The sequence below is a fragment of the Manacus candei genome, unplaced genomic scaffold, assembly GCF_025592945.1.
Source record: "Manacus candei isolate 608988 ecotype Guabito, Panama unplaced genomic scaffold, ASM2559294v1 h1tg000017l, whole genome shotgun sequence".
NCBI classification, from domain to species: Eukaryota; Metazoa; Chordata; class Aves; order Passeriformes; family Pipridae; genus Manacus; species Manacus candei.
In genome coordinates, this window is record NW_026138065.1 from 30496237 (window position 1) to 30518491 (window position 22255).

Here is a 22255-nt window from a genome sequence, read left to right on the forward strand (position 1 = left end):
AGCCCTAAGTGAGGAAGATTCTGAAGGGAGAAGACACAACAGGTATATATATCTCCAGAGTGAAAGAGCCTTGCTTGTGACAAGGCTGTGACCACAGGCAAACTAAACTGCATATCGAGGTGAGAAATTATGTAATTCTTAAAGGCAAGACTAAGTGTAACACTTCAACCTATCCTGCCTACTCACTGTTTAAATGCCAGGTGTGTAGCTTGCCAAATCTTTACTTAAGCTTGGTTTTAAAAAGCCCTGTCAGGCTGCAGTTCTCAAACTCTCCTATCTTGGGTTGACTGATACTTTACAACACAAGCAGCCTACAAGAGGAAAGTTTAAACCACACCCCCCCCCCCCCCAGTGGCTGCACAGTGTAACTGTGATGTGCATTTGGATTAACAACAACTCTCATCAGTGAGTTATCCCTACAGTCAGTGAGTATCCTGGCTCTCATGGGGGCCATGGCACATGGCTAGGGAAGACTGTACGGGCAAGGCAGGCCTGGAGAACAGCCATTATAAAAGGCACCACCACCTCTGAGAGAACTCAAAGGTGCAACAACCTGCAGCCTTTCATTTCCCCTGAAGCTTCCTTGGCTTTAACACCCACAGCAGAGCAGTTTTGCTGCTGCTTCTCAGCTCTTGCTGTTGGAAGCTGCTGTTCTGTCTCTGCTGGATCTGACAGAAGTCTTCACAGGACATGATGCAGCACGTCGAGCAGCTGTGTGCCATTTTGACAGACACCACAAAGTAACTAAATGACTTCGACGTGTTAGCAACAGTAAAGGTTTCAGGCCAGCAATCTTCCAAACTTCCACAGAAGTGGATGAGTTGGAACAGTAGATGTTCCTTGGCCTGTAAGTTTAGCTCTGTGTCCCCCACCCTGTTACACACAGCTGTATCTCAGGGAATGCAGTACACAAACACCAACAGGCACTCAGCTAGCATCATTTGTTTAATAAAGTCTTTTCTGTCTTTAAAAAAGTTTACAGGACACATGTGTTCCACATGATAAAACTACTAGCAGCTGATCTTTCCCTGTAATAACTTAATCCATGCAGAAAGACCGGGCTGCCTACCTTGGAGTTAACAGCAGCTAACAACTGACCAAAATACACACAGATCTACACACTGACATGGGTACAGGTAGCACGTGACACGGTAGGATGAGAATCAATATACAAGCCTTGGAGAATTTTCAGAATTCAAGTGCAAGTTTAAGGAAAACCCCTGATTTATTTTTTTTAAATGGAGCTTATGTACTGAATGTTCTGCTACGATCTGCCTACAGTCACCCTTTATTCAGCAGTCATGTGAAAACACATACACAAAAATGTTAGAAGTCCTTTTCACTACTGATACTACACATTAACAACTAACTCAGATAGCACTGCTTTGGTTGTTTCAATACAGAATGATAGGTTTCTAATGTCTTAGTTCTGTTTTCCCATTTTCCATCCTTTTCCAAAGTCGTTGAAGAGTGTTGCTGAGGCGAATATTGTGTTTTTCTTCGAGAATCCACTGTTGCTTTTGTATAAGAAACTGTGGAAGGCAAACAAACAGGAACATTACTATAGCTAGAGTAGCAATGCAGTAGGATTCCTTCAAATCCCAAAGAGAAAAGTATCTTTACTTATTGTCACAGCATGAAAATTAACGCTAGGTTATTTGTTTATCACATTTTAGAAACGTTCAGCTCCTTAAAAATTCAAATGTTATTGGAAAGATTGGACTGACCAAAGCACTCTAGAAGCTCTACAGACTTGTGCTGTCTAAAATGTTCTTATTTCAGCACACAACCTGGAAACAGGGGGCAGAAAACTTGTATCCCTGTAGCACAGCAGCAAGGCCAACAGCTGCTGAGAAATAATAGTACATCATCACTTCATTTTCTAAGAGCACATTTTTCTTCCCAATGTGCCTGCTCATCTCCAGGATCAAAAGAGGAAGATGCAACAAACATAGAGGCAAAGAGAGCAGAACTCCTGTGATCCTAGCTGTTGTACCATATGACAATCCACTTCTGACTGCAACTCAATTAAAAACAGAGCCATTTCACACCAATCTTGAAGCTGCTCTTCACGAGGCCAGGACTTGAGAATTTCTTTGATCCCTTTGCAAGGTAAATCTAAAACAAATTTCCAGAAATCTATTCAATGCCTTAGGCAAATTGATTTGTATTAGTACCACTTCTGTAGAACAGAAATAATCCCCCAATGTCTGACCACCAGGGAAATTAAGAGATTAAAAAAAAAAACAAAACACCAAAAAATAAAAGAAAAGAAAGTAACTTTGGGAGCAATGTGTGATGCTGAATAGTATCAGCCAGACTGAACTCTAGGGACAGGAAAATGAAAGGTTAAACCTCGATTTTGCAAAGCTGTTAGCAATTAAACTGCACAGCTGGCTCAGGGCTACAGTGTGCAGATGAGGTTAATAATACTTTCTTGAGAGCTTAGACATGTTTGAAAAGTCAAAATCAGCAGTGTGGCTTTTCAGGGGCAGGGAAAGGAAGGTAATGAAAGCTGCATCCTGAAGACTTAAAACTGACAGGAAGAGTATGATAAATACATATCTACATAGGCAGATAATCCATGGCAAAGGAATTGCATCTATATTCAGTCTAATTCCATTCACTCATGTCCACTCATGTGCCCTGCAGGTCAAGTGCCTGAAGGGAGAGAAGATCTGCTGCCAAACTCCAGCAGCAAGTCTGGCTCTCAGTGCCTGGCCTCGTGTCCTTATTAGATGGTGAAGGTATATGAAATAGCCTGTTACCAAGTCATCCTGGGAAAGAACAAACCCAGGATGGATGGGTAGGAACCATGACAGGAAGTTGCAGTTCTGGCCTGTCTCCAACTTCTGAGCTGTTTTGCACTTCCACTGCCAGGGACCATGTGCTAATTTGAGCACTACAAATGGTGGGGGCTGTTCCAGAATGACCTGCCTGCTAGGTGAAGAGAGAAATATAACTGTATATCTCCACTCTGAAGAATACAAAGCAGGATTCTGAGTTATATCACTGCTGTATTATAAGATCAAATTCCTAAATTTCCTGAGTCAACCTTGAAACAATCATGGCTGGGCCAGACTCACAGACACACCTCCAGCCAATCCCACAGCTGGGAAGAGATTTTCACCTACTCCTACATTCTGGTGTGTGACTGCAGACAGAAGCAGAGGTTACCCACCAGCAAGTATCAGAATTTCACCTTTCAGCACTTCTAATGCAGCTCTCTGCATGTGCTGCTTCAGTAAGACACACAGGGTTAGAGATTGCCAAGCAGGAGGCCACAGCTTTACAGAGGAGAGGAAAAGCCAAACCTGAGGCCTGCTCTGGATGAGCTAAGGCTCTCTTTCCGAAGACACATCTCCTTCTGCTCCACTGCTGGCGCTGGGGTCATCCTTGTTCCGGGGGGCATTTCTCTCTCTACTTGACTCAGAGGGCACCTTAGTTCTGGTCTTCTCTTTTCTTTGTTGCTGTTTTTCAAGTTTCGTCAGCTAGTCACAAAACAAGGAGAAAACACTTCATGCAAAAAAACCATTCCAGATGTCTATTTCTAAAAACTCATAAATGCGAGCATTTGTATAAAACTTGCAATTTGGATTCACATCACCAATACATATATCAAAAAAACAGGAAAGAAAAAAAAAAAGCTGAAGACTAGGATTTCCAGAAATTTAGAGAAGACAGTGAATTATCACCATGCACTAACACAATCATCCCAGAGCACAAAAGAGAAGTGCACATATTCAAAGAACTACCCTCAGTTTTCCAGGGTTCCTTCTTTGTCCAACACAATCTGTAAATGTGGAAAACAGTAAAACACAAGGACCACAAGAGAGAGCTGGATTCCACCAAACTTCTGTTTTGAGCTTTAAGTGGTGGTTTTGTAGTTTCAAAGGTGCTGACAACAGATGTGTCCCAAGTTTGGCCATCCAGCACACAAGAATAAATTCATTTTTTTATTTATCCAGAGAAAGATCCATGTGAGCTTTAGTATCACCTAGGATATACAATAACCATGTGAAATCAAAACCAAAGACAAAACCCTCAGCTAACTCTACCTTGCCACCTCTCAGTAGAAATGCTTTCAAATACTACTAAGAGTCAAGCTAAGTTGCCCACAGCTGTCACTTCATCTCTTCCTGATTTTTCAGAGAAGTAAATTTTGGGGATGCTACATACTGATAGCTACTTAAATCATCACACTTTGCACAATTTATCTGTGTGGATTTCTATAATCTACTGATTTTCTTTTTAACTCATTATCTGACAACGCACTCATTGACAACATGAATGCTACTCTTCAACCAACAAGAATACACTGTTATGTGACATTTTTTAAGTCACAATAATACAATATTTATGTGGAATTCATGTCTTCCTGACATTTAAAAATGTAAGTTACTTAAATGTCAGTCTTCAGAAGTTCCTTTCGTTTAAAACACTAACATTTCCAAGGGGCATTACACAATTATTTACCCCTCGTATCAACCAAGAGTGAGTACACTGCTTTACTGTAGTGATACAGGCAGGTTCAATAACAAAGATCTGCTACAATGCTTTCATTCTCCTTATCCCTCCCACTACAGGGTCTAGGTCCAAAATATGGTACGAAATATTACGTGGTTTATTTCTTTCTGGACCATAATGGAACAAATGGTCCCACAGAGATCAGTTCAGTGTCTTATCAGAATATATGCATTAAACACTGAAACTGCCATGCCAATTCCAGCCAGAATTCCACAATTATTCATAATGCTTTCAAAGTTCAGTGGGCTTTTTTTCTGAGTTGTCACCACGTCACCTCCCCAGGCACCCTGTAAAACCTCATCTTGCTCCATTTCTGTCTGGCTACTTCTATTAGCCACAAGTTCCTACAAATAAATACAAAGTACATCTCCCTAGTCTCCCCCAAACATGATATACACTTACAAAGCATTCTGGGCACAACTAAACTAATCTCAGCAATAATCCCAATAAACTTCATCAAGACAGCACAGAAATTTGCTACACTCTTAGCCCTTGGATAATTACATTTAGCTCTGTAATTATGCAAATGGCTGTATGCAAGTCCAAAAGGAATTACCCAAAATTGCTTCCCCAGTTAAGGACAGAAACTACAATGCTTGTGATTTGTTAGTACAAATGTTTGTTAGAACATTAGGGAAAATCCTTCTGTTTTCTGCATCACAGCCAAGAGTGAAGAGAAATATCTGATCTCCCCTCATTCTCCAAGACTGTGTAAGAAATGTAGTCACTATTACTGAACTCAGTACAGAATCATTGCATATTGACCTTCTTCCCTTTTATGCCTTTTTGTTTTCACATTTCTTATCCAGTTTCTAATCCCTGGATTTGTTTTGACTTCCAAGCAAAATTTGTTGCACATCTGACTTACTAAAAAGATGTTTTAAGAGCTCAATTAAATGCCAGCAATTTTTGACTTTTTTACTTTTCCATTCACACATCCAAAATTCAAAAAAAAATCACGAATCTTCAGTAAAGGCTCAGCAATCACTAATGTCTACTGGTGTAAGAATCTTTTGATTTACTCCATACTTTCAAATAATTTGCTTACTATTAAATCAGACCACAATGAAACTGAGCAATTCACAACAAACTAAACTCCAGTTGCTTCCCCTGCTTACTAGGGTTTCACAAACAGCTGTGATACTCTCTTTCTTATTTGTATATATATAGATTCACACATCTTATATATGTTATATATACCCATATACATATTTATTGTACAAGGAAGACACATTTATTTTTAATTGTTTATTAAACCGCGATTTGTTTATATCCCTCTAGCACAAGGAATAAATAATATACATTTGAATTAATTATTTTTATTAATTACATTGCAGAGGCATTATAAATTTCAGATTACCAATTACAAACACAGACAACCTCTCAGACAAAAAGAGGTATTTCACTGCCACATCCAATGACATAAAAGAGCTATTCATCAGCAATTATATGTCTAATTTGTTTTGGCTAACATCATATTAAATACTGCAGGATGGTTCAGTCATCTCTTCTGGCTAAAACAAAAAGCAAGAACATAAAAACCACACCATCCCTAAGACTTAGTTCCCATGCTACAAGGAAATCAACAGACTATATAACAGCAAAAAGAAAAAAAAATGCCACAGGCAGGGAAGAGGAAAGAGAATGACAATTTAAACTGGCTCTTCCTCATCACATCTTGTATGATGGGTAAGTCAATGGTACACATGTAAAACAGTATCAGGAAAGGATGCCTCAGAGCATCAGAAACAGCAGTGCCTCTGACTGTGTGTTAAGGTCTCAATATGAGCTAGAACAGATACCCAGTAACAGTTAAAAGTGCTGCCAGTTTTCAAGTAACAGGGTTCTTCGAAACGTGGTGTTGATCAAACTCTCAGTGCGTCCAAAGCACACAGGGTTGGATTCCTTTATCAGTGTCTCTGCCACTGTAAAAGCTCACCCATTTCTGTGACAGACAAGAATCCCCCAGACCAGGACAAGCAATGAGCTGGAACCCAAGGGGGCTCATGAAATGTGCATGGGCAACACACTGCAGAAGGCAGGAGAGCAAACTTTACTCTTACTCTCACTGCAGACTGTCCAGTACCCACTCAGATACCCATACAAGAACTCTGACCTTTACACAGGCTTTAGGAACACACTCAGTAAGAAGATCCTTGGTGTATCTTACCTTAGGACAAGTAACAGTGTTCTAAGCACATCCTGCACAAGAAGCCTCATCTCTGCTGATGAAATGAGTTTTAAGGAGGAATGGAAGCCAATCAGCAAGTGAGACTGAAGCAGAATCAGACATTCACACTAAACAAAGATTTCATGCCAGAGAAAGTTTGAAAACCAGCATCCTTCCCTTACTTCTGTCCATGTTGTGGCCACCAGGAAAGTGTTGTCAGATGGGTAAAGCAGGCAGCCTTGAACTGTGAAAGCAAAATCCTTACACAAGCCAACATTCCCCAGGAAAGAAATGGAACCTTGAAGAATCCTGCACACCTTGGTGATTCCTCTTGGGTTATTTAACACCTACACACGGAGCAGCGGGGTAAAAGCTCTCTGAATCCTCTCCATTTCAGTCAGAAACTGCACTGTGCCATCCTCTGGGGATCCACCCACCCTTAGGTCAATGATTCCCACTGACTGCTTCAGCAAAAAAGATTGCTCACCAGTTTTGCCCTAGAGACCATGACACCATGGGCTCCATCTCATGTTCACAGGCAGCAGGACAGGATGCTGCTCTCCATCTTGCCACTATGCGGTCAACTGCAGGCTACAATAAACGCTGCTACACAAGGGATATGGCACCTGCACCTGAGACAGAGCCCTGCAAGAGCATGGAGAACTGTGCAGAACACACTGCCTGATGGCATGGAGGGACCATGTCCTTTCCTACTCCACAGAGACTTGTAGTGGCAAAATCAGAGGGTTGATACCACCACAAGTACCACAACTAAACCTCAACCTTAACAAGTCATAAACACGGCACCTGAAAACACGGGGCCGTAACCCTCTTGATGGTTAATGGACAGTTCAAAGGGGACATCAAAGCACTCTGTTTCTCTGCCAACCCAGCTTTCTGCAGACTATTTCCCAGGCAAATCAGGCAGCAGCTCAATTCCCCCAAGTGGGAATGTGAGTGCCTGAATCTACAAGTAGTTCTCACTCCAAAAACAGAGCTACTGCTGCTAATTATGCACAGTTTGGCCTGAGAACTGGTGCTAAAACTGTGAGGGTACAGAAAGAAAGACCAGAAACAGAAGAACTACTACTTTACAGTCTTGCTCCACTCCCCCTCCTGAGGAAGCTGTAGTGAGCAATGAGGTCAACTCTCAGCCTCGTTTTCTCCAGGCAAACGTAGAGTTCTTTGCTGCTCCACACAGGACATTCCTTGCAGCCCTTTCACCAGCTTTGTTGCCTTCCTCTGGATGTATTCAAGTACCTGAACAACCTTCTTGAATCGTGGGGCACAGAACTGCACATAACACTCAAGGTGAGTCTGCACCAATGCTAATTACAGCTAATCACCTCTTTAGACTGGCTGTTTAAATTTGATACACCCCAGGATGGGGTTTGCCCTCTTGGCTGCTCAGGCACACACTGCTGACTCCTACTGAGCCTGCTACTGGCTAGCCCCCCACACCAGACCCTTTTTGGAGAGCTGCTCCCCAGCCATCCCTCTCCCAGTTTATATTTTTGTCCAGCACTGTTCTGTCTCAGCTGCAGAATCCAGCATTTGGCCCAGCTAAATGTCGTGCCACCGATGACTGCCCAACGCTCCAAACTATTTAGATCCTTCTGCAAGGCCTCTTGTCCTACAAGAGAGTCAAGAGCACTTCCCAGTCTGGTATCATCAGCAAATCTGCTAATGGTGCATTCAGCTCCTGCATCCAGACTGACAAATATATTGAACAGAAGGGGTACCAAAATTAAGCCCTGAGGAACACTGCTGGTGACTGATTGTCAGCCAGCGGTAGCCCCACTGACTACAACCCTTTGAGCCCTGCCCTTCAGCCAGTTCTTCACTGTGTATCTGCTTATTTCACAGCTGGAGGACTTGTTGAGAAGAATGCTGTGAGAGACAGTGTCAAAAGCCTTACCAAAATCCAGAAAAACTAAATCCACCACCTACCCTTCCTCCACTATGCAGGTGACCTTATTGTAGAAGGGTATCAAATCAGTTGGACAGGACTTTCCCTTTTGAATCCATGTTGACTCTGCCTGATGACTGCATTGCTCTTTAAACGCCTTTCAACAGCACCCAGTATGATCTTCTCCATAATTTTTCCAGGTACTGAGGTTAGATTAACTAAATTGTAGTTTCCTAGTCCTTCCCTGGTGCCCTTCTTATAAACTGCAGTAACAATTTTAACAAGGTTAAGTGAAACGTTATACAAATAAGATTGGTGTGGCCTTGCTGAGGCACAGTTGGTAATAACAAGCCCTCCCCCTTCTCTTTCAGCCTGGAAAAGTCACTGTTGTGTTTAGAAGATGAGAAAACCTCATTACTGTATTTGGTTTGCAGCATAACTTGTGCTGTTCCTAAGAAGAGCTAACTCTCCGCTCCAGAGTTAAATTTGGGACTTAAATTGCTGTTCCCTTTTTTCTGACAAAGAGGCATGTCTCCAGTTCCATCCAGTCACCCACATGCACAAGCTCCTACATGGCAAGAAACTTCACTAAAAGCTGGCAGGGGTGGTTGTCCAGGCATATTAAAAACATCATTAATGAGTCATGATTAAACAGCAGCTTTAATGATGAGGAGGAATAAACTGTAAAAAGCTTTTTTGCATTACACATGCACAACCTTTACCAGGACAGCAGGCAGCTATCAACAGGTCAGGGAACTGAAGAAAACAATGAAATTATTTACTTTTCAGAGGCTGCATAGGAAGGACGAGGTCCTTGTGTCTAAGGAAAGCTACACTGCTTCATAACAAGAATGCTACAAATCTGCAAAGGATATACATCACTCTTTCCAGACAGACCTTCTGGGTCACTTACCTGTTTAGGGTCAACAGTGGCAGCTGGGGACTCCAGTTCTATTGTTACAGGACCATCGTTCTGGATGTGTACCTGCATGTAGGCACCAAACTTGCCATCTGAAAAGGGAAGAGACAAGAAGTGCTGAGAGCTCTTGGAAGGATAACACATACCAAAGTGTTCACCAAATGTGCTACCAAAAAAAATAAAAATACATGAAAGGACTAACAAACTGCAGAAAGCTACTAAGAAAATAACAGTGTATGTGCACCCAGCTATGTAGTCTGGCATTCAGAGATGATAAATACACAGCTAAGTATAGAAACATCCACAAAACAAAGTCTACAGATAATCAAGGTGCTCACAGTTCAGGATAAGTGGGATAGTTCTCACAGTCAGGAGATGAAATTTTAAAGGATGTAACAGCTAAGCCTAAGGATCCAGTCCAACTAACCAGCTGATGTTTTGAAGAAACTTTAAACATAGGCAAAAGATAAAAGCCTGTTCTGAAGCATTTGTCATTGAATACTCTAGAGCAAGGAACACTGATGTGCAGCTCAGTCCTAATCTGCTACAGCCATTTCTACGTTCCTGCTTGCAACATAGGTTGTTCTTTGACAGAGTTTGGCAAGAAAAGGTGGAAAAAAAGACACTGCCTACTCCTTCAACCTTGCTGACTTCAGAGGAATACACTCCTGAAATCACAAATGTCTGTGTCATTTGTCATCAATGGCATTTATTAGCATACCAGCTGAGGCACAGACCAGATTCTTTGTAAGCATTTGAGAAGCTTCTATGACGGCAGAGCCATGACATTTTTATCTTGTATAGTTTAGGAAGGCCATCCTGTTGTATGCTGTCTTCTCCTCACATCTCATTTTTCCTTGTCCAAACTTCGTTGCTTCATTTTTTCTAATCTAGCTCTCTACTCCTCAAACTCAACCCACTCCTTGCTGAGCCTATTCTGCTCACTACCACATATTCTCTTCTACTGTCCTGCACACCTGAGCAGCCTTTATAGACTATCCTGCAGGGACAGTAACAAGAAGAGATGTTCCCATATCCCTACAAATGCATGGAAGAGAAAAAAAGTGTACTGCAGCAAACTGACAGCAGTTATCCAAAGACTGGAGCAGTCTCACTTACTGGGAAGGCAGGCCTGGAGTCAGCTCAGCAACCCAACCAAAACAACTTCCAGTACCACCTTGGACAGTGAGCAAGAACATGCTAAAAGCCATAGGCTCAAACTTCAGTGACACAACCACCACTGGGAATATTTACATGAGATTTTGTATAGCTACACAGCACACCTGTTGCTTTCCACAGCAACAGGTGATGTCCCTGACTGAAGAGAGATCAAGCTATTCTGATTTTTCAGACATGTTACTGGGGACAAAGAGCTCTCAGAGAGTTCCCAGTGTTTCCCTGTCACATCCTCTAAGTCAGACAGAAGTCTGATATTTGCTTGAAAGAAAAAGGAAAAAGAAAAGGCATGTTCAGGTCTGTCCAACACATATGGGCCATATCACAATCAATCTACCACCCAACTGCTTTTCCAAAAGCTGTATGCCACAAGACACCCTATGAACTAGAGATACAAGCTCTGGCAAAGCCAAAAATCATAGCACTGTACAAAAGTCTGCTGCCAAAATTTCAGCAGCCAAGGAAAAGGTTCTGGACTGATCACTGAAGAGTCACAGCAACATAAATGCCAATGGAAGGGGGGGTAAGAGCATGATTTGAGGGATTTATTCTATTAAAAGATATGTAATTTATTGCATAATTTTACCAGCTGCTGTCCTCAGATGTTTTGCCCCATAGAGGACATGGCTGAAAAGAATGCATGGCTCCTGCACACTCTGTGCTTTCCTCATGGGATGCTTCTGGATTTCTGTTCTGGCAGCTCTCTTACACAACAAAACCAGGTTCTAGTGGTCCCTTGATTCCCACAGCTCTTTTCAAGAAGTGACCTCACTGTAACACAGCTTTCTGCTCTGCAGCTTTAGGGTCTGATCTTGCCTGAAATAACATGGTAAAGATAAAACCTAGTTTCAACATTTCTTCTTAAATCAATGCCTAATTCCTCCTTAGGAAGACGACTTCTTCAGCAGAATCTCCCCCAGCATTGGCTGTCTGCCTCAAATACATGCTCCTGCATTCCTTCCCTTGTCCACTGTTGTGTCAGTATGTGGCAATTCATATAACCTTTCAGAGGGGGGGCATCTCTTATTTGTGCATTATGGTTTCCTGAAGAGGCAAGCTGGGAGACAGCCTAACTCCCTTAAATCAGACTGACATCTGTGGAAACACTGGATGTTGCATTCAGGTAAGAGCACATGGGGGGAACACATCACTTCTGCAGCACTCAGGCAGACAGGATGCAAAGTTCTGCCCTTGAATGCAACTTCTGAAACTCCGAGGCAGATAAATCCCACTTCTGTACAGCACTGCAAAGAAACTGAAAACATCACCTCTTTCATCTCTCTGTCCTGAGAGTTCGGATTGATTTTCACTTCTCAGTCAGAAGGAGAGGAGCAGAAAGAATCCACCCTCCTTGCATATTGCTTGTTACCCCAGCAACTTCAGGTAGATTTATCACATGACCCTGAACTGTCCATGGGAGACAGTAATAACTTACCCTTAAAAACACTATTTCCTTTCATGCTTTTTATACAATAATGCACTTCAGTGTAGTAAATCCTTCCCCACTTTTCAGACTCCTTGACTTATAAATTCACCTTACAACATCTTCTGCAATAAAACAGGATCCTGGAATTATAATTAGTGTCAAGTTTATTCTGCTGGACATCCATCTCTCCAAATTCCTTGTCTCTAAAAATCAGGCATGCATACCTTCCTCAGAGGTAAAGAAGATCTTTATCTACGGTGAGTCAGAGAGGCCACATCTGAGATGTAAAAACTTGAAAAAGAGATATAATTTACTTTCAGAATATTTTTGAACCTATCTCAAGCCTTATGACCCAAAAACCTCACACTGGTTTTATTCAGGAGTTACTTTCTAAGCTTGTCTACTTAGAAAGTTATTTTTAATTAACACCATGCGAATATCCTTGCTCCAGATAAGGACACTTATTCTGAAGTGACAACACTTACAAAGGGAATTTAATCAAGGAGAATAATTCTGCTTTCAACTTGTACCAAACCTTAATCTGACTTAAACTCTTCCTTGCGGAACAATCCTCTCATATTTACTGGGATATTCCTACTGAAGGAGCATGACATTTCACACTCTTTGCCATGCTAATCCTTACTGCCTCAGAACACTAAATGCACATGGCAAGGCAGAGAGCAAAGGCCCTGACACGTAACCTCTTCCAAGATTTTGTTTGTCAAATGTCCCACTGCTCTGGGTGTGAAAGAATGGTTTGTGCTTCTCTTTACTTCCCATTCTGAGCTCCTAGCTGGCAAGCTCCAGACAGACCAGATAACAGACAGAGGATCTGCCTGCCCAGCATCTCTAAGTGGCACACACAGCAGCCTAACTTCCAACAGCCAACTCATCTACCGAGAAAAAATAGGAACCAGAAAACACAGGGCTCTTAGACAACAGGACACGACATTTATTGATCTATCTTTGCCTCAGCTACACAAATTCCAGTTTCAGTGATTACATTACTCCTCTAAAACGCATTAAGCAATTTGTAAGATCAAAGGGAAGGGCACCTAAAGCAATCCAGAGAACCAAACTCTAATCTCCCAATAACTACAACTGTGTGTATGTAGGGGAAATACATGAGCAGAGATTTTGTAGACAGCAGCTAGAGCCTCATGCTGATAACACTAAACCTAATTAACAGTCCAGCCCCTCATTTACCAGAGCTCCTTCCCAGGGCCCTCCCACCACCCTTTGTAATCCAGCAGCATGTAGGACAGCCCCCAGCAAGTCAGGTTTTGATTTCCTCAGGACTTTTCCAGGACAGAATTCAGTATGTTTGCATGCCATAGTAAATCATAGATCAGGAATTACAATTTTACAAAATTATACTTCAGCTCAGGGTAACTGTAAACTCTGCTGATGCTACCACAGGACTTGGCCTACCACCTATGAAACTGCCAAACTTCATAAACTTTGCATGCACAAAAATAACTAGATCAAACAAACAAACAAACAAACAAAAGCACTGGCAAAGCAATTGGCACAACAGAAACTTTGACCTAACATAGTCGTAACAATACAGACTGGTACAGCTTAATAAAAAAGCGAAATCATAAGTTAACAGGTAGCTCCAGTGCTGCCAGCAGTTTGAAATGCATGTGTTTTCTGACACAATACCACAAGGCAGTCGCTCTTATGTTTCTGTGTTTTCAGCACAGAAAGAAAATGCAGAAGTTACGGCTCTTTTTGCAGAAAGTACTGGCAAGCAAGTGCCAAAATATGGGCACTTAACAACAGTGGTTATGCATTTCAGGTATACAACTGCTATTCACTGAGAGAAGTTCAGAAAGCTGTTGTCAAATTATAAACTGATTGAAGGTACTTCAGAAACAGAGCTTTTTCCAAAGCCCAAGGACGAAAAAGTAGATATACAGAGATGTATCAATTTTTCCACACCTCATTTAAGTGAAAGAAGAAAGTCCATATTTGCTCTTAGTTTCCCAGGATGTAAGTGTCAACTCAATCAAATCTCACCAGAGCAAATCTTATTCTCACTAACTTGCCAGGAAGTTCTGTTACCAGTTTCTGAGGCATAGGAATGGGTCCTAACTTAGTCAGAACTCATCAAAGATAAAGATTCAAAAAGCAAATATTCTGAATTAGTTAGAAGTTTTCTAGGTTACCAACTAAAAAGGATGCAGGAAAGGGGTATGAGAAATGCATTCCTTATCATGAACAAATGTTGACTGGAAGAACACATCAAGCCACCAGAAAAGAGGGACATTTTATGTGTGCATTTCAATGTGCCTCCTTGGAAAGCACTGAGATAATTAGCCTAATCTTAGAGTCGATATAAAAATTAGCCTATAACTCTTTCCCCAGCTACCAGTTTTCTGTTTTTTTTTTTACTTTTTTCCTCATAAGGAAAGTAAGGCTGACCATTATCCATTAACAGCCACCATTTAAAAAATAGTCTTTTCTAGGTACTTGTCTTCTGGTCAAGTGTAGCAAAAAATCAAGTCTAAATATGAAAATGGACAGAGAGCAATCAGAAAAGCAAACAGAAAAGATTAAGAACAACAATACCCAGGGAAGCCAGGCATTCTCCAGTAAAGAGAAGACTGTTGCATACGTGACACAGAGTTGAGAAAAGATAGCCTAAATCAAATACTGTTCTCAAACAACACATTACACCTCCCACTGTCGTCATTACCATTTAACAGGATGTAGAAGCAAAGTGACAGATGGAACTATCACACACTGGTGACACCTTCAAGCCTGACTCAACATATATCTCAGAAAAAGTGCTTGTCCTGGGTTAATCTAACTACACAGCACAAAACATCCAGCTTTTGAGGGAGCCTGACCTCAGAGCTTGTTCTCATGGCTGCAGCCTCTCTGTGTTACGTTGTCAGTCATTGCTCACGTTGTGCAGCCAATAACAACACAAGAACATCCATAAGTCTTACTGTTCCAGAGGAATGACAGGAAATGGCTTGGTTAGAGGAAGACTGGAGTGATCACCCTGCCAGGCCACTAGTGAAAATACCATAACATCCTCTCAGCTACTAGCATATAAAGACAGCTCTTTGCAAGTGTCCTAGTTACAGGGGCTGAGAGCAGTTTATCACTATGTGGGTATAACCAAAACCATATTCTACACCCTCTATGTCATTTCTGATGGACTGTTAATAAATAGATTGTTTGCAGCAGCTGCCCAGGGCACACCTGACACCTCAGGCTGGGTGTTAAAAAAACACTGTGAGGCAGGGAGTGTTCCTTTGTATTCACACCAATAACTCCCCTCCAGGGAGGCATTAACACCTTCACACCCAGCCTGAGGGGTCATCTCTGCTAATGGCCCATAATGGACTGTCGTAACAGGCAGCTGCAACAACCCAGACCATCAAAAATTCCAAAAATATCCCATGACTCACAGAGTTAAATCACCCATTGTGAAACTCCCCACTATAGGGGAGGTACTGGGTATTCCCACCTGAACCTGAGCATATAAAAACTTCAGGTTTTGGGACTTCTGGCACCACTTGTCGGATCCAGAGGAGGACCAGAACTTCAACAGGACTGCAACTGCCACTTCGACAAGACTGCAATCGTTACTTCCACAGAACTGCCACCATCATCCAGAACAACAGGCTTCCTTTCCTTTTACTTTGTCCCCGGGAGGGGCCATGTGGTGCTTAGCACACTGACTAACGAACACTGTTCTGTTCCTGTCCCAGGGTACTGAGTTATATATCTGTCTTCGGGGGTTAAAACCAGTTTTTTTCTCTGTATCATTGTATTTATTGTAATCTTTTTAGTAAATTGTGACTCTGACTTGTAATCTCTCTTGAGTTGGGTTCACTTCTCCTGCCAGTTCACTTTTAAACCAGCACAGCAAGACAGACAGAAAATCACAGAGTAAAGAAATCAACAATTGGGAAAGAACACATACAAGAAAGGTACGGTGGTCACATCAAGGACCTTACCAACCCTTCAGTCCTTACCTTTAATAAGCTCTGGCTTGTAGGCTTTTCTTAGCTGCTCTAGGAAGTTGTTATAAAAACACTCTGCCTGCTCTGTGGGCATTGCCATGTGGTAGTCAGGCTTGTTTCCTTTCAGGATGCACTGGAGGGTAAATTGGCTCACACACAACACTTCATACTGTTTATCCATCACACTTTTGGACCAGTGCTTCCCGCTCTCATCTTCAAACACTCGCAAGTTCAAGATCTTTCGAACCCTAGCAGGAAAAAGATAATTCTTAAATTGTCCCATGAGGAATCAACATACAGAATAAGATAACAGGAAAGGCAGATGCATATTCATTCTTTCTCCCCGTAACAAGATATCCCTTTGCACCTTCATTCCTAAGCCGTGGGAATCTCGTCACATTATCAGAGGCATAACCTTATACACCTACACAGTGTTGTCAGATCATTAATCCACACCATCGTTTTATGGAGAATGGGATCAGAACTGAATAACTGCATGTTATAGAGTGACGTAAAGATGGCACAGTAAGTTAAGAAAGTTCACTCTTTAATATCTGATTTTATGTGTCACAATATTCCTTAACATGTGAACAGCTTTGGGAATTTTAATCCTCCCACCGCACTGGAAAATCACACTTAGTATGAAATGAGATCATCCTACACTGTAGTTGTTGCCAGTCATGATTCACATATGCACCTCCTGCTTTGTCACTTCCTAGCACTATTCCCAAACCAGGTCCCACAAGCCAGATGAGGGCAACACTTTTTCATCAGGAGAAGAGGAAGGCAAGGAACAGGGCAGAACTGCAGGTGGCAGTAAAGTGGTGATTTGGACTTGTTTGAATTTTGGACCCATTTTCGGCTCTAATACTCAAGAGAATAAGAGGAACTTCACAAATGGATCCTGAAAAGCAACAGGAGGACTTGCAATCCAGTCCGTGTCAGGACTTTGATTGGTAACAGGACTGCAAGCCACTCCCCTGTCTTTGGTTTCTTCTTCTAGCTTCTCCACATCTGCAGCATCAAGAGACTATATCAAGTGCAAAGCATTTCAATTCCAGTCATCAGCCAGGCATTCTATATGGCACCAGAGGTGAGGCCGTTAGTACAAGATAAAGCTGAGACTTTGTTATGGTCTAGCTCCAGGGCTTTGCCATCACTAAGGCACAGTCCCAAGAACCATCCTTGCCAATCTGTGTGTGTCAACAGCAAACAGAATTAACTTCTGAATGAAATAGGTGGTTAAAAGCATCCACTGGAAGACCCCAGCAGAAGGCTTTAATCATCATCACTGCTCTGTTTTAATCTTAGAGGTGTTTGTTGTTTCACTTACAGGATTACTAAAGTTTCCTTTAATAGGACCTGAAAAACCTGGTTAAGCTGATTTCTTTCATTCCTTTTTCTCAGATGCTGGCTTCCTGCCCTTCCTGCATCAGTCATCCCAACAACCTGGTGTTGAGAGCACAGTCACTGTGGATCACCTGCATGTAATATTCAGAAGCACCCTCCACATTCACCAAGGTAAGGATAAGAAACAATGACAGAGCAAATGTTACACACTGAGGGAGGCAAACAGTAAGGTAAACCAGTGAAGCATGTCAGAATAAAACCCCCTTCAGTTCTGCTGCAATTCTCTACAAGTTTCAAACATTTATGTGAGATCTTTGTTGACCTTCAGGTCATATCCTCAGTCTCTTCCTTTCTGTGCCACATCTGCTAAGGGTTGTTTTCACCGTCCCTCACATTCTTCTCTCTTCACTGCTTGAGCCTTTCCTCTCCTTGACATCAGTCAGCTCCACCACCTGTTTCTTCTTTGCCTTTGTAAGGACTGAGGTCAGTCTTAGAATAATGATCTGTCTGAAGGAGACAGAAGAAGCCCCTGGAGAACTCCTCCTTGCATGTGTTTGCTGGCTGAATTACGCTATTCTGTGGCCATGGAACAGATGGCCAGAGCCAGTCCTCCAGGCTGCCAAAATTGATTCATGTTTCCACACAGCTAACTGACAGGAGTACCCTGCCTTTTGGAAGAACAAAACTTCTGTGCAAACTACAATGAGAGTTTGAGGTTTCTGATAAATCCCATCCCTGAAGGATGGATTTCTTCTGGGTAAATTCATGCAGTAAAAAGGACAGACAGCTAAAAAAGGGAAATCTGAAAAACCCAACATGTTGATTCTTCCTTTTTGAGTCTGCTCTTGTTAGAAAACACAGAGACAGGGAACAGAAACAGACTTTTCTCAGTGGAACATAAACTAAGAACTAACTAAGAAATTTGTATTCAAGGTAAAATCTCAAGAGGAACTAACAGGCAAACCTGAATCTCCCAATAGGAATAACCAATTTGTTTGGCTACTGCACAGGTATCAGTGATTCAGTACCGGCAGTAAACAAGTAAAACAGCACAAGGCAAAAGGAAATAAGCGACTTACATGTGCTCCAGCTCTCTTTGTGTATCTTCCAAAGAAATGCCCAGCAGCACACAGAGGCCTCGTCCTATTGAGCTGATCTGTTCACCACCCACTGGGGAAGGAGAGGGGGAAAAGTAAGGTTAAATGCACTGACTTGTTTTATGACACAAGTAAGTACTGGTTTCAGCTGGAAAACTGTTCATCCACCAAACAGCATTTCCAAACCCTGCTTATCTGTGTTAAGTTTTTAGAGATTAAAGATCACATAGAAGCATTCTTTCAAAAGCTTCCCAGTGTCACTTCTTTGTGAGCTCAGGATGCTTATTCCAGCATTTAAAAACTGTTGAAAGATTTTTACTACTGCTGGATCAGCTGTGCCAACCAGAGAAAAGGCAGAACTCTCTCCAAGACTTGTAAAAATTATCCACCTGGTTGATGTCACTAAGTTTACTCAAGTTCTCTACTCCACCATTCCCTTCATACCCTATTTATTGTGAAAAGGTGACTTCTACCTTCTACCCTCACGAATTTTTTGAAATATGAGTTTTAACAACCTGCAAATTCTGCCCTTCTAATTGGGAACACAACCCCTTTAATGACATTTACAATAAAGCACAAACCATCAAAGATCTACAGCGTTTTCCTAAGAAATGTTTTAAATTATCTTAAACTGATTATCTTAATTTAAATTATGGACCGTGGTTGATCCTGAGATCACTGTAGTAAGATTAGATGCAGCCTTAAAACTGAGATAAGCACCAGTTACCCAGCTGTTAAAACTGCATCCAGGCTCATGACTGGGGAAAAAAGCTCCAAACATTCTGTAAAATGAGAGGAGATCAGGTCTCCAGCAAAAGCTGAAAGCTTGTGTCTCTGCACTAGTGGCCATATCAGGACTATTCCCAATGGGCAGAAGCAAACCAGGGGGAAAAACTCCTCACAAAGACTCTTTCCATTTGATCTGGGTATGAGTCCTCCAGCTTAGAAATCTGTTCTGCTACGTACAGCACTCTCTCCCTCAGAGTGACATCTCAAACTCTTCAACAGCCAGAAGCAATAGTTTAAATTATTCCCCAGAGAAGTGGCAGTAAGTCAGCAAGAACTCCGGTGGTGATGGGGACTGACCACTGTTGTGGCCGCAGTACCAGCTGTGCACAAAAGCTGTGCCCCTTACACAAACACGCTCTGTCAGTGCTGACACACAAGCAGAAACTGTTTTATAGCGTGAAGGCCATCCTGCTGCACACTTCTTGACCCCTGCGCCGCACAGCAGAGCTCACTGCCTCACGTGCGAACTTCTTGGGGATTTTAAGCATCTCAAGCACAGAAGGTCCATCCAGTGCAATAGCGGGGACATTCCATCAGGACACACCATTCCAATTGGCACCAGGGCTACTGACCCAGGCAAGCAGTGCCCAGTGGCAGCAGGGACAGCACCACTGACACACGCAAGCAGTGCAAAAAGGGACACCAGGCTGCACTGCCAACGTGCTCGCAATGCTCCGAGGTGACTGTGATTGTACTGCCAATGCACAGGAGCCACAGGAGAGGGAAACTGGGAGGGCACTGCCACCACATACACGCTGCATGGAGGCACCCTTGATTACAGTGCTGACACATTCGCTGGGGGAAGGTGATCACAGGCTCACTGCTGACATGCACACGCAGGACAGAGGCAACTGTGACCGTGGTGCCAGCACGTGTCCGTGGTGCAAGGAGGCAGCTGGGATGGCTACTCTGACACACACACAGGCAACGTGGAACAGTCACCGGTTCAGTCCTGCCACGCAAGCAAGCGATGCAGGTGGCTGTGGCTGTCGTGGCACACACGCAGGAGCGAGGGCTCGCAGAGGGGATGGCACTGCCAACACACACAGCGCGGCAGTGACCAGGACGGCCCCGCCGACACGGACACCAAGCCCGACAGAATTCAAGAAGCGTTTGGACAACGCTCTCAGGCACATGGTGTGACTCCTGCGTATACCCTGTGCAGGGCTAAGAGTTGGACTCGATGATCCTCGTGAGTGCCTTCCAACTCAAAATGTTCTGTGATTCTGTGAACGCAAACAAGCAATGCAAAATGACTGCGATTGTGGTATGAATACAAAGGCACTCGAGGAGGCGACTGCAGCGGGACTGCCAGCCCATGCCGGCAAGGCGAGGATGTACACAGACCTCGACACACAGACCACACGCGCAACCCATGAGGGAGCTGGGCTGGGCCCCCGTGGGAGAAGCAAGCGAGCCGGCCCACGCCAAACCCGCGCAGCGGGACAAGGAAAGGGGAGCGCACACATGCATACATAGACACACACACACACATACACGCACACACACACGGCCGCCCCCAGCCCTCCCGGCTGGGGCGCACTGACCTGTGACGCTGGCCTGGGCCACCCGCTGCACGATCGCCTTCATGGCGCAGCGCGGGCCGGCGCCGAGCGGGGACAGGCGGCGGCGCCCGGCAACGGCGGCCGCTCCCTGCCCGCCGCCCGCCCGCACCGCCGCCCCGCGGCCGGGAGGTGCTACTGCAGCCCGCCGGCACCCCCGACAGCGCCGACAGGGGCTGCTTGGAGAGCAAAGGGACAGCTGTGCGCAGGACAGGAGTGCACGGACTGGGTGTGCACAGGGCAGGTGGGTGCAGGACAGGTGTGTGCAGGTGTGCACTGACCACGTGTGCACAGGACAGGTGTGTGCAGACCAGGTGTGCACAGGACAGGTGGGCACAGGACAGGTGTGCCCAGGACAAGTGTGCACTGACTGGGTGTGCACTGACCAGGTGTGCACAGGACAGGTGGGCACAGGACAGGTGGGCACAGGACAGTTGTCCACAGGTATGCGCGGGGCAGGCATGCACAGATGGGTACAGGCTTGTACAGGCCCAGTGTCTACAGGAAAGGTGTGTTCAGGGCAGGTGTGCACAGAGGTACACGGGACAGGTGCGTAGAGGTGTGCACAGGACAGGCATGCACAGGTGCGTAAAGGACAGGTAGGCACAGGACAGGTGTGCACAGGTGTTCAGTGTGTGGAGGGGCTCCCTTCCTCTAAAGGGGAGTTAATGTCTGTAGGGTTTTGTGGGGGCACCTACAGAAGGGAGAAAATGCAGGTAACCAGAGCGGCACCTCTATAGCACGAGGCAGTGCCCAGAGAAATTAGTGCCTGGGAGTAGCCCTCTGGAAAAGGAGGTGGTAGCTGTAGGGACCAGAGGAGTCTATATGGAAAGGTGAGTCTGTAGGTGCATGGACTGTGTGGGGCTTGTGTTATAAAAGCTCCAATAGAATTATAGAATGGTTTGGGTTGGAAGGGACCTTAAAGAGCATCCAGTCCCAATCCCCCTGCTGTGAGGCCTTTCACTAGACCAGGTTGCTCAAGGCTTTATCCAAAACCTTGCTTTGAATGCTTCCACAGTTGGGGCATCCACAACGTCCCTTGGCAACCTGTTCCAGTGCCTCACCACCTTCACAGTAAAGAATTTCTTCCCAATATCTACCCTAGATTTTCCCCCTTATCCTACCACTACAGTTCCTGATGAAGAGTCCCTCTCTGGTTTCCCTGTAGGCCCCCTTCAGATACTGGAAGGATCTGGAACCTCAGGTGTGTGGGCAGAGACAGCTTTCCTTATGGTAAGATGGGAGACCTTAGAGAGACTTGTGTGGGGTAGGGCAAGGGGTGTCCTAAAAAAGCTGTAGGGAGAGCCTTGATAGAAACAGGGAGGTGGGGCAGGGGCAGGCAGAAGC

General features: G+C 43.9%; 1 protein-coding gene across 1 annotated transcript; it reads right to left on the reverse strand.

The window, feature by feature from the left end:
- Positions 1-932: 932 nt before the first annotated feature.
- DTD1 (D-aminoacyl-tRNA deacylase 1) lies at positions 933-21026 on the reverse strand. The gene is made up of 6 exons (XM_051783005.1): positions 20894-21026; positions 18540-18630; positions 16123-16358; positions 9520-9617; positions 3315-3491; positions 933-1532 (listed from the first exon to the last, which is right to left on the reverse strand). The coding sequence occupies exons 1-5, from the start codon at positions 20934-20936 to the stop codon at positions 3336-3338; spliced, it is 624 nt and encodes a 207-aa protein (XP_051638965.1). The 5' UTR covers positions 20937-21026; the 3' UTR covers positions 933-1532; positions 3315-3335.
- Between the last annotated feature and the right edge of the window lie 1229 nt (positions 21027-22255).